The sequence below is a fragment of the Theropithecus gelada genome, chromosome 14 (assembly GCF_003255815.1).
Source record: "Theropithecus gelada isolate Dixy chromosome 14, Tgel_1.0, whole genome shotgun sequence".
Classification (NCBI taxonomy): Eukaryota; Metazoa; Chordata; class Mammalia; order Primates; family Cercopithecidae; genus Theropithecus; species Theropithecus gelada.
The window spans coordinates 61,908,342-61,927,996 of NC_037682.1; the positions used below are offsets into that span (position 1 = coordinate 61,908,342).

General features: G+C 40.9%; 1 protein-coding gene and 1 pseudogene across 1 annotated transcript; both read left to right on the forward strand.

Annotated features, from left to right (window-relative positions):
• Window positions 1–2,380: 2,380 nt before the first annotated feature.
• Window positions 2,381–14,891, forward strand: LOC112605901 (annotated as a pseudogene).
• On the forward strand, window positions 5,520–19,655 carry HBE1 (hemoglobin subunit epsilon 1). The gene is made up of 4 exons (XM_025358379.1): window positions 5,520–5,562; window positions 17,841–18,198; window positions 18,321–18,543; window positions 19,404–19,655. Exons 2-4 carry the CDS (start codon window positions 18,107–18,109, stop codon window positions 19,530–19,532), a joined length of 444 nt encoding a protein of 147 aa, XP_025214164.1. The 5' UTR covers window positions 5,520–5,562; window positions 17,841–18,106; the 3' UTR covers window positions 19,533–19,655.

Below are 19,655 nucleotides of genomic sequence, written 5' to 3' on the forward strand. Positions count from 1 at the left end.
CAGAGCAAGAAAGAGCTCTGAGTGAAATGGAAACCACAATTCTTCCTCCCCATTCAGGGCTCCAGCAGGTAGAAATCTGGGGCTTTGTGAAGCCTGGCTTAAAATCAGAAGCCCCATTGGATAAGAGTAGGAAAGAACCCAGAGCCTATGCTGAGCAGGTTTCCTTCTTGTGACAGGGAGCCTCGTGCCTGTCCCAAACTTCCAGGCATCCCTCTCTGAAGTCTTTCCTGCTGAAATCTGCTCACTTCTATCTGGGAATGGTTTCTCCACTGTCCAGGCCCTGGCTAGTTGAAAGAGTTACCCATGTGGAGGCCCTCCTAGAATCCAGAGACAAGTATTCAGATTCCTACTTTCAACGTTGGACAACCTGGATCTGCTTGCCCAATGTTCTTCCTTAGCTCCTACCTTTGACCTTGATCCTCCCTTATCTTCCTGAACCCTGCTGAGATGATCTGTGGGGAGAATGGCTTCTTTGAGAAACATCTTCTTCATTACTGGCTTGCCCCCCATTCCCACTCTAATATCCAGAATCACTATAAGAAGAATATAATAAGAGAAATCACTGTAGGTAAGGGAAAATTAAGAGGCATACGTGATGGGATGAGTAAGAGAGGAGAGGGAAAGGATTAGTGGATGATAAAATCTACTATTTGTTGAGACCTTTTACAGTCTAAAGTGTACTCAATTTTGCTATTGTTTTCCATCCTTGTACTAACTCCATAAATAAACACTATCATTATCTTTATTTTGCCATGACGAGACTGAGCTCAGAAGAGTCAAGCATTTGCCTTAGGTCAGACATGTCAGAGGCAGTGCCAGACCCACGTGAGACTCTGTGGCTACTGCTCATGGGCCCTGTGCCGCACTGATGAGGAGGATCAGATGGATGGGGCAATGAAGCAAATGAATCATTCTGAGGATAAAGGAGGCAGCCATGAAGAAGTCTGTGACTGTAAATTTGGGAGCAGGAGTCTCCGAGGACTTGGATTTCAAGGAATTTTGACTCAGCAAACCCAAGACCCTCATGGTGACTTTGGGAGCTGGTGTGCAAGATGTGTCTATCAGAGGTCCCAGGGAGGGTGGGGCCAGGGCTGGCCACCAGCTATCAGGGCCCAGATGGGTTATAGGCTGGCAGGCTCAGATAGGTGGTTAGGTCAGGTTGGTGGTGCTGGGTGGAGTCCATGCCTCCCAGGAGCCAGGAGAGATAGACCATGAGTATAGGGCAGGCATGGGAAAGGTGGGGGAGGCACAGCATAGCAGCATTTTTCATTCTACTACTACATGGGACTATTCCCCTATCCCCCCAGCTAGGGGCAAGTGCCTTGACTCTGATGTTTTCAGGCTCACCATCTATAAAGTAAGAGTAATAATTGTGTCTATCTTGTGGGGTTATTATGAGGATCAAAGGAGATGCACACTCTCTGGACCAGTGACCTAACAATTCAGGGCTTCCTATGGGTCAGTGGTCTCAACGTAGCAGGCAAGTTCCAGAAGATAGTACCAGCCACTGTTAGAGATACGGTGCCAGTCTCAGAGCCTGATGTTAATTTAGCAATGGACTGGGACCCTCCTCCAGTAGAACCATCTAACCAGATGCTTCAGTCAAAGTCCAAGCTTAGCTTTCATTAAAGATTAAGCTCCTAAGCAGGACACAGATGAAATTGTCTAACAGCAACTTTGCCATCTAAAAAAATCTCACTTAACTGGAAACATGGAAGCCCAAGGTTCTGAACATGAGAAATATTTAGGAATCTGCACAGGAGTTGAGAGGGAAACAAGATGGTGAAGGGACTAGAAACCACATGAGAGACACGAGGAAATAGTGTAGATTTAGGCTGGAGGTAAATGAAAGAGAAATGGGAGTTAATACTTACTGAAATCTTTCTATACGTCAGGTGCCATTTTATGATATTTAATAATCTCGTTACATATGGTAATTCTGTGAGGTATGTATTATTGAACATATTGTAATTAATACTAATGATAAATAACACCTCTCGAGTACTTAGTATATGCTAGAATCAAATTTAAGTTTATTATATGAGGCCGGGCATGGTGGCTCATGCCTGTAATCCCAGCACTTTGGGAGGCCAAGGCAATGCGATTACCTGAGGTCAGGAGTTCCAGACCAGCCTGGCCAACATGGTGAAACCCCTCTTCTACTAAAAAACACAAAAAATTAGCCAGGTATGCTGGCACGCATCTGTAATCCCAGCTGCTCAGGAGGCTGAGGCAGGAGAATAATTTGAACCCGGGAGGCGGAGGTTGCAGTGAGCTAAGATTGCACTGCTGTACTCCAGCCTACGCAACAGAGTGAGACACCATCTCGGAAAAAAGAAAAAAAAAAGTTGGCTTTGCAGACACTGCCACTGAGGAAAATCCTGTACTATTAGCCATGGTCAACCCCACCGTGTTCTTCGACATTGCCATCGACGGCGAGCCCTTGGGTTGCATCTCTTTCGAGTTGTTTGCAAACAAGATTCCAAAGACAGCAGAAAATTTTCGTGCTCTGAGCACTGGAGAGAAAGGATTTGGTTATAAGGGCTCCTGCTTTCACAGAATTATTCCAGGGTTTATGTGTCAGGGTGGTGACTTCACATGCCATAATGGCACTGGCGGCAAGTCCATCTACGAGGAGAAATTTGATGATGAGAACTTCATCCTAAAGCATACAGGTCCTGGCATCTTGTCTCTACAAAAAATAATTAGCCTGGCTTGGTGGTGCATGCATAGTCCTAGCTGATCTGGAGGCTGACATGGGAGGATTGCTTGAGCCCAGAGTGAGCTATGATCATGCCACTGTACTCCAGCCTGGGTGCCACAGTGAGACCCTGTCTCTTAAAGGTAGGCAGAGGCAGGAAAAGCAAGGAGCCAGAAATAAGAGGTTGGACCAGGTGCACTGAGTTCATGCATTTAGAGATGTTCTTCAAGATGACTAATGTCACAAATTGAAACATCTGTTACGGTTCTTTTTTTTTTTTTTTTTTTTGTCTAGAGTGCAGTGGTGTGATCTCAGCTCACTGTAGCCTCCGCCTCCCAGGTTCAAGCGATTCTCATGCCTCAGCTTCCTGAGTAGCTGGGATTACAGGCGTGTGCCACCATGCCCAGCTAATTTTTGTAGTTTTAGTACAGATGGGGTTTCATCATTTTGACAAGGCTGGTCTCAAACTCTTAACCTCAGCTGATGCACCCGCCTTGGCCTCCCAAACTGCTGAGATTACAGGTGTGAGCCACCGCACCCGACCTCATTTTCTGTAACAAAGCTAAGCTTGAACACTGTTGGTGTTCTTGAGGGAAGCAGATTGGGATTTAGTCTGTAGGTCAAGTTTATACATCTTTTAATTATGGTGGAATTCCTATATCGTGTCTAAAAAGCCAGGTACTTGGTGCTGCAATCAGTCTCCCTGCAGAGGGTTAAAGCCCAGACCACCTGCAGTGATGAGGTACTGCTTCTACCATATAGAGCCTCTCCCTAGCTTTGGTTATGGAGACTCTGAGGTTTTCCAAACCTGACCAATTTAAGCCATAAGATCTGGTCAAAGGGATACCTTTCCCATTAAGGACTTGGTTTCTCATGAAATTATATGTGTAGTACTTGCTGACAATTAGATGTAAAAGTTTAACAGTACATGGCAGTGTCCTGTTTCTCAATCTAATCTGAGAAAACCCCTTCACTGCCCACCTTAACTGACCTCTAGGGTTCTTAACCCAGCAATCAAGTTTGCCTATCTTAAAGGTGTCAGATTTGATCATTTGGTGTGTTCTGCAATTTTTGTTTTACTGTCTGGTTCCTTCTGCATGAATTACCACCACCACCACCACCACTTGCGCATCTCTGTCTTGTATGTTGTCTGGTTACGTATTCCCTGGGTGATATCATTCAATGTCTTAATGTACTTGTGGCTCAGGCCTGAGCGCAAGGTGGAAATAAACATCAAACATCCTTTCATTTAAAAAAAGTGTATTATATGAATTAACTTAGTTTTACTCACACCAATACTCAGGAGTAGATTATTACCTCATTTATTGATGAGGAGCCCAATGTACTTGTAGTGTAAATCAACTTATGGAAAGCACAAGCTAATAAGTAGATAATTAGTGATTAGAAGCCAGATGGTCTGAGCTCTCCTACTGTGTCTACATTACATGAGCTCTCATTAACTGGGGACTTGAAGATCGAAGAGATGAAATAATCTGTCCAAGCTTACAGAGCCACCAAATAGTGAGGCTAGGATGTAGGCGCAGTTCTGCAACCACTGAAGACAGTGTTTTTTCAGCAGCAAAACACCAACTCAGATACTGTGGACCCAAGAAATTAGAAGTAGATATTCCTGCCCTGTGGCTCTTTCTTCTTACTTTTACTTCTTGGTGACTGGAAGTTATGGTTCAAGCCACAGTTGCAGATCATATTTCCTCAAACATAATTTCATCTCCTCAGGAAAGTTTGAGGTAGAAAGAGGTAAATAAAAATTTAGAAACAATTTCAGAATAAAGAGACTCTATCCTGGGTTACAGAGATTGTCATATGACAGATTATAAGCAGATACTTGAGAAAACTGAAGGCCCATGCCTGCCCAAATTACCCTTTGAACCCTTGGTCAGCTGCAACTTTGGTTAAAGGGAGTGTTTATATGTTATAGTATTCATTTACTCTTCTGGTCTAACCCATTGGCTCTGTCTTCATCCTGTAGTAATCTCACTGCCTCAGAAACATACGTATACTTGTCTAGTTTAAGTTTGTGTGAAATTCTAACTAGGGTCAAGAACCGAGGGCCCTAAACTATGCTAGAGATAGTGCTGTGACACTGTGATAGGTATACAAAAAAATGAGAAGAAACTGCAAATTCTCTGCATCTCCCTTTGCAGGGTCTGACAACAAAGTTTCCCCAAAATTTACCAGTGCAAGCCATTTATCCATATGCTAACTACTTTACAATCATTTTGGGCTTCACATTGTCTACCTCATCTGTAAAAAGAATGGAAGAATTCAGTCCTACAGAACTCCCTATATCATCCATGATGGGCTAGAGTTCCTCTTTCTAAAAAATTAGCTATTATTGTATTTTCTTCTAAGCCAAAGCTCAGAGGTCTTGTATTACCCAGTGACATGCACACTGGTCAGAAGCAGGCTAAGTAGAAGGGTACTTTCACAGAAACAGAGAGCAAAAGAGGTGGGTGAATGAGAGGGTAAGAGAGAGAAGACAGATGAGAAGTTACAACATGATGGCTTGTTGTCTAAATGTCTCCTAGGGAATTATTGTGGGAGGTCTGAATAGTGTTGTAAAATAAGCTGAATCTGCTGCCAACATTCACAGTCAAGAAATACCTCTGAATAACTGTACTTCCAATTATTCCTTAAGGTAGCATGCAACTGTAATTGTTGCAAGTATATATTTATCATAATACTGTAACAGAAAACACTTACTGAATATATACTGTGTCCCTAGCTCTTTACACAATAAACCAATCTCATCCTCATAATTCTATTAGCTAATACATATTATCATCCTATATTTCAGAGGCCTCAAGAAGTTAAGCAACTTGCTCAAGATCATCTAAGAAGTAGGTGGTATTTCTGGGCTCATTGGGCCCCTCCTAATCTCTCATGGCAACATTTGGCTGGCTAAAGTGTTGATTGCCTTAATTCGTCAGGGATGGGCTCATATTCATTGCAGACCTTACCTGGCATCCTCTTTTCTTGTGTGATCTGCTGACCTTAGTAGACTTACAAAATTTCTGATGTAGAAGAGAGGAGAAACGCAGAGCTGATTGTGATGAGTGATGAAGGTGCCTCCTCATCTAGGTACCAGTGGGGACCCTAAGACTAAGCCACCCTGTCTCACTGTGTCGTAGCCAGTTCCTTGTACCTTGCCCGATGGGAGGTAGAGAATGGGTATTCTCCATCCAAAAAATAAATTTCCATCTCTCAAGGTCTAACTTATGTTTTCTTAATTTTTAAAAAAACTTCTTGACCATTCTCCACCCTCTAAAATAATCCATGGTGAGAGAAACATTCTTTTCCTCCATCCTTAAACACCTCTATTAAATATGGAAAATCTGAGCATGGTGTCTCACACCTGTAATCCCAGCACTTTGGGAGGCTAAGGTGGGTGGATTGCTTGGAGCTCAGGAGTTCAAGGCCATCTTGGACAACATGGTGATAGCCTGTCTCTATAATAAGTACAAAAATTAGCCTGGCAAGGTGGTGTGCACCTGTAATCCCAGCTATTCGGGTGGCTGAGGCAGGAGAATTGCTTGAACCCAGGAGGTGGAGGTTGCAGTGAGCTGAGATCGTGCCACTGCATTCTAGCCTAGGTAACAGAGCACGTGTTATAATTAATTATTATTTTTTACTTGGAGTCTTGCAGGGAATAAAATACATGTTTTATTCTTATTTATGATTCAAGCACTGAAAATAGGGTTTAGCATCCAGCAGGTGCTTCAAAACCATTTACTGAATGATTACTCTACTTTTTACAAGCCCAGCTCCCTCTATCCCTTCCAGCTTCCTCATCTCTGATTAAACAAGCTTCAGTTTTTCCTTAGTTCCTGTTACATTTCTGTGTGTCTCCATTAGTGACTTCCCATAGTCCAAGCATGAGCAGTTCTGGCCAGGCTCCACTCAGGGTCAATGCCCTGTCCCCTGCCTTCTGGTTCTGTGTAAACTTCTAGGCAAACCCTCTGGCTCCAGCACAGCAATGCTGAATCATGCTGAGTCATGCTGAGGCTTAGGGTGTGTGTCCAGATGTTCTCAGCTTAGAGTGATGACTCCTATCTGGGCCCCCAGCAGGATGCTTATAGGACAGATGGCAAGAAAAAGGAGAAGTTGACCCCTGACTAAAACTCCACCTCAAACAGCATCATAAAGAAAATGGATGCCTGAGATAAAATGTGACATATTCTAGAATATATTATTTCCTAAAAAAAAAAATATATATATATATATTTGTTATTGTTATCAATTGCCATATAATGATTAGTTAAAGTGAATCAAATATTTATCTCGCAGGTGGCCTCTATACCTAGAAGTGGCAGAATCAGGCTTTATTAATACATGGGTATAGATTTTTAGTTCATAAAATGTATTGTCATTAATCAAATACTATTAGAGTCGTTTGAAGCATACAGCCTATGCTAGTGAATTCCCTGACATGTTCTCATGCACCCTATAATCCAGGGCAAAACCTTACCTACAGGCTTCCTCCTATATATAATTATGTGCAGGGTTGGGTGGCTAAAGGATCTTTTCAGCTCTCACCTTTCTAGGATTCACATACTGAATATGTACATTGCACAGAGTCCTGGAGACATGGATTGAAAAAAGGATATGGAAGAGGAAGGCATGAAAAAAGGAAAATAAAACAAACCTTGTTTGCCATTTTAAGGCACCCCTGGACAGCTCGGTGACAAAGGGCCAGTGCTGTTAGAGGACACATGCTCATATACAGGGTCAGATCTGACTAGGGGTGCTCCTGGGAAGCTCTCACCTTAAGGACACATCTCAGGCCAGTTGTGGTGCTATTGGGAAAATGTAGGCAACTCTGATCCTGAAATGAAAGAAACATTCCTCCAGGAGGGCTAAAAGGGTTCACCTGTGTGGGTAAATGTGCAGGACTACAAGAGGATGAAAAACAATGACAGAGATAATGCTCCCAGGGAGAAAAAACAGGTCAAGGGTCAGAGAAGGCTTCCAGAAGAATGGCTTTGAAGCTGGCTTCTGTAGGAGTTCGCAGTGGCAAAGATGTTTCAGAAATGTGACATGATTTAAGGAACTATACAAAAAGGGATAAATATAAAGGAGGCAGATAAATTAGTTCAACAGACCCGTAAGGAATTTTCAGATGAATTTTATATCTCCACTGAGCTTCTTGAGGTCAGCAGCTGTGACAGTTTTGCAGGCCCAGGACCCATTACAGGACCTCACATGTACTTGACATTGATTTTTGTATTCATTGGTGAATGAATGACCTCTTGTCAGTCTGCTTGGTTTCGCTAAGAGCACAGAGAGAAGACTTAGTGATGCTATGCTAAAAGTTACTTTTTGATTCAAGTATATGTTTGTGATAGGAATGAAGACAGGCTACATGATGCATGTCTAACATAAACGCAAACATTAAGAAAGGAAATCAACCTCAAGAGTATTTATACAGACAACAGAATACAGAGAGTGAGTTAAATGTGTAATAACTATGGCACAGGCTGGAATATGAGCCATTTAAATCACAAATTAATTAGAAACAAAACAGTAGGGAAAAAATTCCATGGATGGGTCTAGAAAGACTAGCATCGTTTAGGTTGAGTGGAAGTGTTTAAAGGGTGACATCAGACTAAACTTGAAAGATGTCACTAAATAACTAGAATACTATTTATTTTTTCATACCATGAATAGCAGATATAGCCTGATGGCCCCATGCTTGGTTTAACATCCTTGCTGTTCCTGACATGAAATTCTTAATAATTTTTGACAAAGAGCCTATTCATTTTCATTTTATATTGGGCCTAGAAATTATGTAGATGGTCCTGAGGAAAAGTTTATACCTTGTCTATTTCTCTCTCTAACATAGTTGTCAACACAATACCTAGGCTGTAGTAAGTACTCAAAGTTTGTTAAATTGAATTCTATCCTTCTTATTCCATTCTACACATGGAGGAATAACTCATCAGGGATGGAGGCATGCCTCTAGGGAAGGCAGGTGTTGTTCTACAGTGTGATTGAGTATTCGCAGGAAGAAGCGGGGGTGGGAGTGGTTAACCTTCCTTTCCTAGTGTGGAGGTCACAGCCTAAACATCAAATTCCTTGAGGTGTGGTGGCTCACACCTGTAATCACAGCACTTTGGGAGGCCAAGGTGGGAAGATTACTTGAGGTCAGGAGTTCGAGACCCAGCCCAGCCAAATAGTGAAACCTGGTCTCTGCTAAAAAATATAAAAATTAGCTGGATGTGGTGGCAGGAGCCTGTATTCCAGCTACTTGGGAGGCTGAGGCAGAAGAATTGCTTGAACTGGGGAGGCAGAGTTTGCACTGAGCAGAGATCATGCCATTGCACTCCAGCCTCCAGAGCGAGACTCTGTCTCAAGAAAAACAAACAAACAAAAAAAACCAAAACAACAACAACAAAAAAACCGTCAAATTCCCTGACTGGACAGAATTCTGTCTGATTGTTCTCTGACTTATCTTACCATTTTCCCTCCTTAAAGAAACTGTGAACTTCCTTCAGGTAGAGGGGCCTGGCTCATAAGCCTGTGGTCAGCATCCAAGAAATACTTGTTGATGTCACTTTGGCTAAAGGCATGATGTGTAGACAAGCTCCACAGATGGTTTCTCATTTCCCTATCCACAGCTTTCCAACTTTAAAGCCGATTCTGAGGTAGAGACTGTGATGAACAAAGACCTTGACAAAACTCAACCCAAAGACTCACTTTGCCTAGCTTCAAAATCCTTACTCTGACACATACTCTCTCCCAGAATTTAGCATGCACTAGAGTGTGCATGAGTGCAACACACACACCAGTTCCATATTCTCTGTCAGAAAATCTTGTTGTTTTTTCCTTAAAGGATGTGTTCAGAGACTGACCCCTTGCCTTCACCTCCAATGCTACCACTCTGGTCTAAGTCACTATCACCACCAACTAAATTATAGCTGTTGACTCATAACAATCTTCCTGCTTCTACCACTGCCCCACTACAGTTTCTTCCCAATATAGCATCCAAATTAATCTTTTCAAAATGTAAGTCATATATGGTCACCTCTTTGTTCAAAGTCTTCTGATAGCTTCCTATATCACTTATAATAAAGTCAATTCTTTACAATTCTCTACAATAATTGTTCATGCATATATTGTGTTTATTACAGATACATATATATAGTTCTCATATAAATAAATATATATATGTGTGTGTGTGCGTGTGTGTAGAGTTTTTTTCTTACAACTCTATGATGTAGGTATCATTAGTGTCCCAAATTTTATAATTTAGGACTTCTATGAACTCATCTTTTACTCTCCCCATTCACTTAATCTAATCCTGCATTGGCCTTATTGATATTCCTTGAAAATTCTAAGCATCTTACATCTTTAGGGTATTTACATTTGCCATTCCCTATGCCTTAAATATTTAATCACAGTTGCATATAAATAGGTTCCTCATCATCTATGGGTACCCTCTCTGGTGTTAACTTTATTGTGAGGACTTTCCTGCCATACTGCTTAAAGTAGCAATACCATTTCACCCTGTCCTAATCACACTCTGGCCTTCATTTCAGTTTTTCTTTTTTTCCTCCATAGCACCTAACCTCATCGGTATATAACATGTTTCATTTGCTTATTTAGTGTCAAGCTCTTTCCACTATCAAGTCCATGAAAACAGGAACTTTATTCCTCTATTCTGTTTTTGTGCTCTATTCTTAGCAATTTTACAATTTCGAATGAATGAATGAGCAGCCAAACACACATACAACTGCAAGTAAAAGGATATATGCTGACACATCCACTGCTTTGCACACACTAAGAAGTCAGTGGAGTAGTGCTGGAAGTGCTAAGCCTGAGTTGAGCTAGTTAGCCCTCAGCAGGCAGAGCCTTGATGGGATTACTGAGTTCTAGAATTGGACTCATTTGTTTTGTAGGCAGAGATTTGCTCTTGAAAACTTGTTCTGACCAAAATAAAAGACCCAAAAGATGAATATCAAAACCAGGATGTTTATTTACACTGAAATTTATAACTGGCGCAGTCATGTTTATGTAAGCAATTAATTGTTTCCTTTCATCAGTCAGGTAAAAGTAAAGAAAAACTGTGCCAAGGCAGGTAGCCTAACGCAATCATGCCACTAAAATAAACATTATTTCATAGGTGTCAGATATGGCTTATTCATCCATCTTCATAGGGAGGATGGCCTCGGCCTGGACATCAGTGTTATGTAAGGTTCAAAACATCGCCGCACTGTAGGGCAACAGAGCTCCTTTTCTTTCTTTCTTTCTTTCTTTCTTTCTTTTTTTTTTCTGTGCTTTCCTGGCTGGCCAAATCTCTAATGATAAACATACTCTATTTATACATGAGAATATCCTATCAGATTATAGTTAAGAATTCTGGGAGTCATTCCATCTCTTATAGCTAAATTTGAGCCTCTTTTATGATCACTGTTTTTTTTTATACTTTAAGTTCTGGGGTACATGCGCAGAACATACAGTTTTGTTACATAGGTATACACGTGCCATGGTGGTTTTCTGCACCCATCAACCTGTCACCTACATTAGGTATTTCTCCTAATATTGTCCTTCCCCTAGCCCCCCACCTCCCAACAGGCCCCAGTGTGTGATGTTCCCTCCCTGTGTCCATGGATCACTTTTTTTTTTTTTAAAGTCTCAGTTAGATTTTTGGAATGTAATTTATTTTCCTGGTATCCTAGGACTTGCAAGTTATCTGGTCACTTTAGCCCTCACATTTTGATGATAGTCACATATTTGTAAACACAACACACACACACACACATATACACACATACATACATACACACATATACACACATGACATATTTATCAGGCATTTCTGAGCAGCTAATCATGCAGGACTCTCAAACACTAACCTACAGCTTTTCCTATTTATCTACTTGTGTAGAAACTAAGCATGGGGACTGAGAAGGCAACAGCAGGAGCATTCTAACTCTCACTGTCTTTAGCTAGGTCCCTCCCTCACTGCAGCTCAGCATAGTCCTGAGCTCTTATCTATATCCACACACAGTTTCTGACACTGCCCAGTTATCACCATCACAAGTCTAAAGAAAAAAAAATGGGTTTGCCCATCTCCGTTGATTAAAAAAATAAATAAATAAATAAAATAAGCCCCTAACCTCCCAAAAAACATAACCAAATAAGCACGAAGAAGAAGCAAAAACAATAGGTACATGAAGAGACTGGTGACACTGGGGTCTGAATGAGGCTTGAGTATAGGAAAGAGCTCTAGCAGCATAGTGGTTTAGAGGAGGTGTTTGTTTCCTTTACAGACGCCTCAGCCTCAATAAGCTCAGGGTTGCAGGAATTCACTTTCAGAACAAACTCCTGTGGGGCTAGAATTATCGATGGCTAAAAGAAGCCTGGAGGAGGGAAAAATCATTAAGCATCCTCACCCTTAGTAACACAAAACAAAGGGGCCTGATTTCCCATAATTCCTCATGGTGGGTGATCTTGTTAATGAAAGCGGTCTGACGAAATCATTGCTTCTTCCATTTAAGCCTTGCTCACGTGCCAATCCTCAGTTTTAACCTTCCCCAGAGAAATACACATTTTTTTAAATTCAGGAAACATACTATGTTATAGTTTCAGTACTAAATAATCAAAGTACTGAAGATAGCATGCGTAGGTAAGAAAAAGTCATTAGCTTTATGTTGCTGTTGTTTCAGAATTTAAAAAAGATCACCAAGTCAAGGCCTTCTCAGTTTCAGCGCTAGAGGTGGAATCTTAGCATATACTCAGATGTTTTTCAAAATTTCTAGACATAGGATTCAAAGCCCTGCACTTAAAATAGTCTCATTTGAATTAACTCTTTATATAATTTGAAAGCACATTCTGAACTACTTTAGAGTATTGTTTTATTTCTATGTTCTTAGTTCATAGAATACATTAGGCAATGCAATTTAATTTAAAAACCCCAAGAATTTTTTAGAATTTTAATCATGAAAATAAATGAAGACAACTTTATTTACTCAAGGTCTCAAAAGGTCAAAGAAACCAGGAAAGTAAAGCTGTATTTCAGAGGAAAATGGGATATTTATGAGTTTTCTAAGTTGACAGACTCAAGTTTTAACCTTCAAGGCCCATGATGTAGGAAAGTGTGGCGATAACTGGCTGATTCTGGCTTTCTACTCCTTTTTCCCATTAACGATCCCGCCTGCTTAATTAACATTCACAAGTATCTCTGGTTCTGCTTTAGGCACAGTGGCTCCCGAGGTCCGTCACACAATAGGATGTCTGTGCTCCAAGTTGTCAGGGAGAGAGATCACTCTTTAGAATGAGCCCCAGCCCTGGCTCAAACTCACCTGCAAACTTTTTGAGAAATGAGGCAGAGGCACACTATGAAAACAACAGTTATTAGCTAAATGACGAGAACACGTGGACACATAGAGGGAAACAATGCACACTGGGGCCTATCAAAGGGTGGAGGGTGAGAAAAGGAGAGGATCAGGAAAAATGACTAATGGATACTAAGCTTAATACCTGAGTGATGAGATCACCTATACAACAAACCCCCTTGACACTCATTTATCTTTGAAACAAACCTGCACATCCTGTACATGTACCCCTGAACTTAAAATAAAAGTAAAAAAAAAAAAAAAAAAAAAAGAAAGCAACCGTTTTCACACTTGTTATGGTCTATTCTCTCATTCTTTACAATGACACTAGAAAATAGCCACAGGCTTCCTGCAAGGCAGCCACAGAATTTATGACTTGTGATATCTAAGTCATTCCTGGCTAATGCAAAATCTAATACAAAATCTAGTAGAATCATTTGCTTACATCTATTTCTGTTCTGAGAAAATAAATTCAGAAAATAATGGAAGCAGAATAATTTAAAATCTGGCTAATTTAGAATCCTAAGCAGCCCTTTTCCCATCAGTGGTTTACAAGCCTTGTTAACAATTTTCCTATTTTAAAATTTAAAATAAAGTAAGTTATTTGTGGTAAAGAATATTCATTAAAGTATTTATTAGATAATATCATGGAAAACATTCAGTGAAGTGAAGGGCCTACTTTACCTAACAATAATCTAATTTATATAATTTTTCATACTAATAGCATCTAACAACAGTACAATGTTTGACTCTTTAGGTTAAATACATGTCGTAATTAGCCAGAAAGATTTAAGAAAATAGTGGATGTGGCCAGGCGCGGTGGCTCAAGCCTGTAATCCCAGCATTTTGGGAGGCCGAGACGGGAGGATCACGAGGTCAGGAGATCGAGACCATCCTGGCTAACTCGGTGAAACCCCGTCTCTACTAAAAATACAAAAAACTAGCCAGGCGAGGTAGTGGGCGCCTGTAGTCCCAGCTACTCGGGAGGCTGAAGCAGGAGAATGGCGTAAACCCGGGAGGCGGCGCTTGCAGTGAGCTGAGATCCCGCCGCTGCACTCCAGCCTGGGCGACAGAGCGAGACTCCATCTCAAAAAAAAAAAAAAAAAAAAAAGAGAAAATATTGGATGTTTCTTTGTTTAAATTAGGCATCTTACAGTTTTCAGAATCCTGCATAGAACTTATGAAATTACAAATGCTAAAGCAAACCCAAAGAAGCAGGAATTAATCTTCATTAAATTTGGGTGTTTCTTTCTAAAAGTCCTTTATACTTAAATATCTTAAGACAAACATAGATTTTATTTTTCTAATTTTAATTATATAGACAATAAATGAATATTCTTACTGATTACTTTTTCTGACTGTCTAATCTTTCTGATCTATCCTGGATGGCCATAACACTTATCTCTAAACTTTGGGCTTTTAATATAGGAAAGAAAGGCAATAATCCATTTTTGATGGTATCTCATATGATAAACAAATAAAATGCTTAAAAATGAGCAGGTAAAGCAATTTATCTTGAACCAACAAGCATCAAAGTAATAATGAGACTGCCTGCAGCCTACCTGACTTCTGAGTCAGGATTTATAAGCCTTGTTACCGAGACACAAACCTGGACCTTTCAATGCTATAACCTTTCTTGAAGCTCCTCCCTACCACCTTTAGCCACGAGGAAGCATGGAATGGGCCAGATCCCTGGATGCAAGCCAGGTCTGGAACCTGTAAGAAAAGAAAATGTAGGCCCTGCAACTGGCTCTGAGGGAGCAGGAGAAGATCAACCCCATACTCTGAATCTAAGAGAAGACTGGTGTCCACACTCTGAATGGGAAAAATGATGGGATTACCCATAGGGTTTGTTTTAGAGGGAAACCCGTTCTCCAAACTCTTGACCTTGAGAGACCTGGTCCTTATTCCTTGGACTTTGGCAATGTCTGACCCTCACGTTCAAGTTCTGAGGAAGGGCCACTGCCTTCATACTGTGCATCTGTAGCAAATTCCCCCTGAAAACCCGGATCTGTATCTTAATTGGTTAAAGAAATTGTGTTATCTCAAGGACTGTTCTTCTCTGAGTAGCCAAGCTCAGCTTGGTTCAAGCTACAAGCAGCTGAGCTAGCTTTTTGTCTATTCATTGTTCTTTTACTTGAGTGATCAAGTATGTTCTCTCCAAACCTAGAATCCTGTCTTCCTAGGCTATATATTTTGTCCCAGGAAGTCTTAATCTGGGGTCCACAGAACACTAGGGGGCTGGTGAAGTTTATAGAAAAAAATCTGTATTTTTACATACATGTAACTGAAATTTAGCTTTTTCTTCTACTTTGAATGCAAAGAACAAACTAGAGTGATATCATCAGTACCTATTACATAGTTATAAAGAGAAACCACAGATATTTTCATACTACACCATAGTCATTGCAGATATTTTTGTTTTTGTTTGAGATGGAGTTTTGCTTTTGCTGCCCAGGCTGGAGCGCAGTGGCACGATTTTGGCTCACTGCAACCTCCCCTTCCTGTGTTTGAGAGATTCTCCTGCCTCAGCCTCCCAAGTAGCTGGGATTACAGGCGCCCGCCACCATGCCCATCTAATTTTTGTGTTTTTAGTAGAGACGGGGTTTCACCATGTTGGCCAGGCTGGTCTCGATCTCCTGACCTCAGGTGATCTGCCCTCCTTGGCCTCCCAAAGTGCTGGAATTATAGGTGTGAGCCACTGTGCCCGGCCCATTGCAGATATTTTTAATTAACATTCATCTGCATCACTACTTGGATCTTAAGGTAGCTGTAGACCCAATCCTAGGTCTAATGCTTTCATAAAGAAGCAAATATAATAAATACTATACCACGAATGTGAAGTTTGGATGTTTGATAATGGTATTTCAGTATAATTAAACTTAACAATCCAATGTATATTATTTTATGCAAGAAAACATATTTTTTTAGCACTTACAGTCTGCCAAACTAGCCTGTGACACAAAACAAGTTTAGGAATTCCTGGTTATGTCTGTGTTAGCCAATGGTTAGAATATATGCCCAGAAAGATACCCTTGGTTAATAGCTAAAAGAAAATGGAGTAGAAATTCAGTGGCCTGGAATAATAACAATCTGGGCAGTCATTGAGTCAGGTGAAGACTTCTGCAATCATGGGAGAAAAGCAAGGGAGACATTCTTAATTGCCACAAGTGGTTCTTTTTGTTTTTTTTTTGTTTTGTTTTGTTTTGTTTTTTTAAATCACAAACATAAGAAAATATCATAAATAACAAGGTCAGGTTATAGAATAGAGAAACACTCTTAGTAAACTTGGAATATAGAATCCTCAAAGGCACTTGACTTGGGAGACAGAAGCCATACTGCTAAGTAAAAAAGACCAAGAACCTCTAGGGCCTGAAGATGTAGGAAACTGTAGGAAGAGAAATTCCCAGATCTGGCAGGGCAAGGGGAGTCATAGGCGAAAGAAATGATAGAAATGCATGGAGAGGGAGGCAGAGGTGGGTGGATCACGAGGTCAAGAGATCAAGACCATCCTGGCCAACATGGTGAAATCCCGTCTCTACTAAAAATACAAAAATCAGCTGGGTGTGGTGGTGCACACCTGTAGTCCCAGCTACTCGGGAGGCTGAGGCAGGAGAATCGTTTGAACCCAGGAGGCAGAGGTTGCAGTGAGCTGAGATCGTGCCATTGCACTCCAGTCTGGCAACAGAGTGATACTCTGTCTCAAACAAAAAAAAAAAAAGAAAGAAAGAAAAGAAAGAAATGGATGGAGAACAAGCCAGAAGGAGGAACTGGGCTGGGGCAATGAGATTATGGTGATGTAAGGGACTTTTCTAGAATTAACAATGCTGGAATTTGTGGAACTCTATTTCTGTTATTCCCCCAATCATTACTTCTGTCACATTGATAGTTAAATAACTTCTGTGACTTTATTCCTTGATTCTAAAATATGAGGATAATGACAGTGGTATTATAAAGGCAGATTAAGTGATATACCATAGGCAATGTTCTTCAGGCACATGGATCGAATTGAATACACTGTAAATCTCAACTTCCAGTTTCAGCTCTACCAGGTAAAGAGCTAGCAAGTCATCACAATGGGGACATTTAAAAAAAAAAAAAAGACACCAGAGGAATAATATACCCTGACTCCTAGCCTAATTAATATATCGATTCACTTTTTTCCCTGATGACAAATTTTGGTTTTAAATAATTTTAGGAGTTTAGGCTTCTCAGCTCCCTTCCCAGTGAGAAGTATAAGCAGGACAGACAGGCAAGCAAGAAGAGAGCCCCAGGCCACACTCACAAAGTGGGCAATGTCCCCTGTGGTCATAGAGAAATGAAAAGAGAGAGGATTCCCTGGAAGCATTGGATGTAATCTTTTCTGTCTGTCCTCTCCAGGGAATCACCCCAAGGTATTGTACTTTGGGATTAAGGTTTTAGTCCCACTGTAGACTACTTGCTATTCTGTTCAGTTTCTAGAAGGAACTATGTATGGTTTTTGTGTCCCTAGAGGAACTAAGGTGCAGAAGTTTTGTTTACAATGCACTCCCTAAGAGAGCTAGAACTGGGTGAGATTCTGTTTTAACAGCTTTATTTTCTTTTTCTTGGCCCTGTTTTTGTCACTGTCACCACCTTTAAGGTAAATATTGAATGTGCTTTGGCTGAAACTTTTTTTCCTATTTTGAGATTTGCTCCTTTATATGAGGCTTTCTTGGAAATGGAGAATGGGATAGATGGATATCATTTTGGAAGATGATGAAGAAGGTAAAAAAGGGGACAAATGGAAATTTGTGTTGCAGACAGATGAGGAGCCAACAAAAAAGGGCCTCAGGATCCAGCACACATTATCACAAACTTGCTATCCATCCGTCACTACTGACCCTCTCCGGACCTGACTCCACCCCTGAGGGACACAGGTCAGCCTTGACCAATGACTTTTAAGTACCATGGAGAACAGGGGGCCAGAACTTCAGCAGTAAAGAATAAAAGGCCATACAGAGAGGCAGTAGCACATATCTGCTTCTGACACAGCTGCAGTCACCAGCAAGCTCTCAGGCCTGGCATCATGGTGCATTTTACTGCTGAGGAGAAGGCTGCCGTCACTAGCCTGTGGAGCAAGATGAATGTGGAAGAGACTGGAGGTGAAGCCTTGGGCAGGTAAGCATTGGTTCTTAATGCATGGGAGCAAAGGGTGAATACTAACCTAGCAAGTTGATTGGGAAAGTCCTCAAGATTTTTTGCATCTCTAATTTTGTATCTGATATGGTGTCATTTCATAGGCTCCTCGTTGTTTACCCCTGGACCCAGAGATTTTTTGACAGCTTTGGAAACCTGTCATCTCCCTCTGCCATCCTGGGCAACCCCAAGGTCAAGGCCCATGGCAAGAAGGTGCTGACTTCCTTTGGAGATGCTATTAAAAACATGGACAACCTCAAGACCGCCTTTGCTAAGCTGAGTGAGCTGCACTGTGACAAGCTGCATGTGGATCCTGAGAACTTCAAGGTGAGTTCAGTTGTGGGTGATATGATTTTTTGGCTTTATAGTTTGACATTAATTAAAGCTTAGGATCTTATTGGAAAGATCAACAAAGATCTCAGAAATCATGGGTCGAGTTTGATGTTAGAATAGCAGACTTCTAGTGAGCATAACCAAGACTAACCTGATTCAGAACTAGTGACAGTAAAGGACTACTAACAGCCTGAATTGGCTCAACTTTTCAGGAAATCTTGCCAGAACTTGATGTGTTTATCCCGGAGAATTGTATTATAGAATTGTAGACTTGTGAAAGAAGAATGAAATTTGGCTTTTGGTAGATGAAAGTCCATTTCAAGGAAATAGAAATGCCTTATTTTATGCGGGTCATGATAATTGAGGTTTAGAAAGAGATTTTTGCAAAAAAAAAAAAAAAAGATTTTCTCAAAGAAAAATAAGACACATTTTCTAAAATATATTAAATTTCCCATCAGTATTGTAACCAAGTGAAGGCTTGTTTCTGAATTTGTTAGGGATTTTAAACTCCCGCTGAGAACTCTTGCTGCACTCCCATTCTACATTTACAGAAATTAGACAACTGCTTAAAGAAAAATAGGGAGAGAGGGAGCCCAATAATACTGGTAAAATGGGAAGAGAGGGTGAGGATGCAGGTAGGTAGAATGTTGAATGTAGGGCTCATAAAATAAAATTGAACCTAAGCGCATCTGAATTTTCTGGTTAGGCACAAACCTTGGAACAGTTTGAGGTCAGGGTTGTCAAGGAATGTAGGTATAAAGCCGTTTTTGTTTGTTTGTTTGTTTTTTCAGCAAGTTGTTTTCGGAAACTTCTACTCAACATGCCTATGTGTTATTTTGCCTTTTGCCTAACAGCTCCTGGGTAACGTGATGGTGATTATTCTGGCTACTCACTTTGGCAGGGAGTTCACCCCTGAAGTGCAGGCTGCCTGGCAGAAGCTGGTGTCTGCTGTCGCCATTGCCCTGGCCCATAAGTACCACTGAGTTCTCTTCCAGTTTGCCAGTGTTCCTATGACCCTGACACCCTCCTTCTGCACGTGGGGACTGGGCTTGGCCTTGAGAGAAAGTCTTCTGTTTAATAAAGCACGTTTTCTTCAGTAATCAAAA

Coding starts and splice junctions, on each gene's coding strand:
- HBE1 (XM_025358379.1), top strand. CDS start 18,107: ATGGTGCATTTTACTGCTGAGGAGAAGGCTGCCGTCACTAGCCTGTGG. Junction 18,199..18,320: donor GGAGGTGAAGCCTTGGGCAG/GTAAGCATTGGT, acceptor GTCATTTCATAG/GCTCCTCGTTGTTTACCCCT. Junction 18,544..19,403: donor TGGATCCTGAGAACTTCAAG/GTGAGTTCAGTT, acceptor TTTGCCTAACAG/CTCCTGGGTAACGTGATGGT.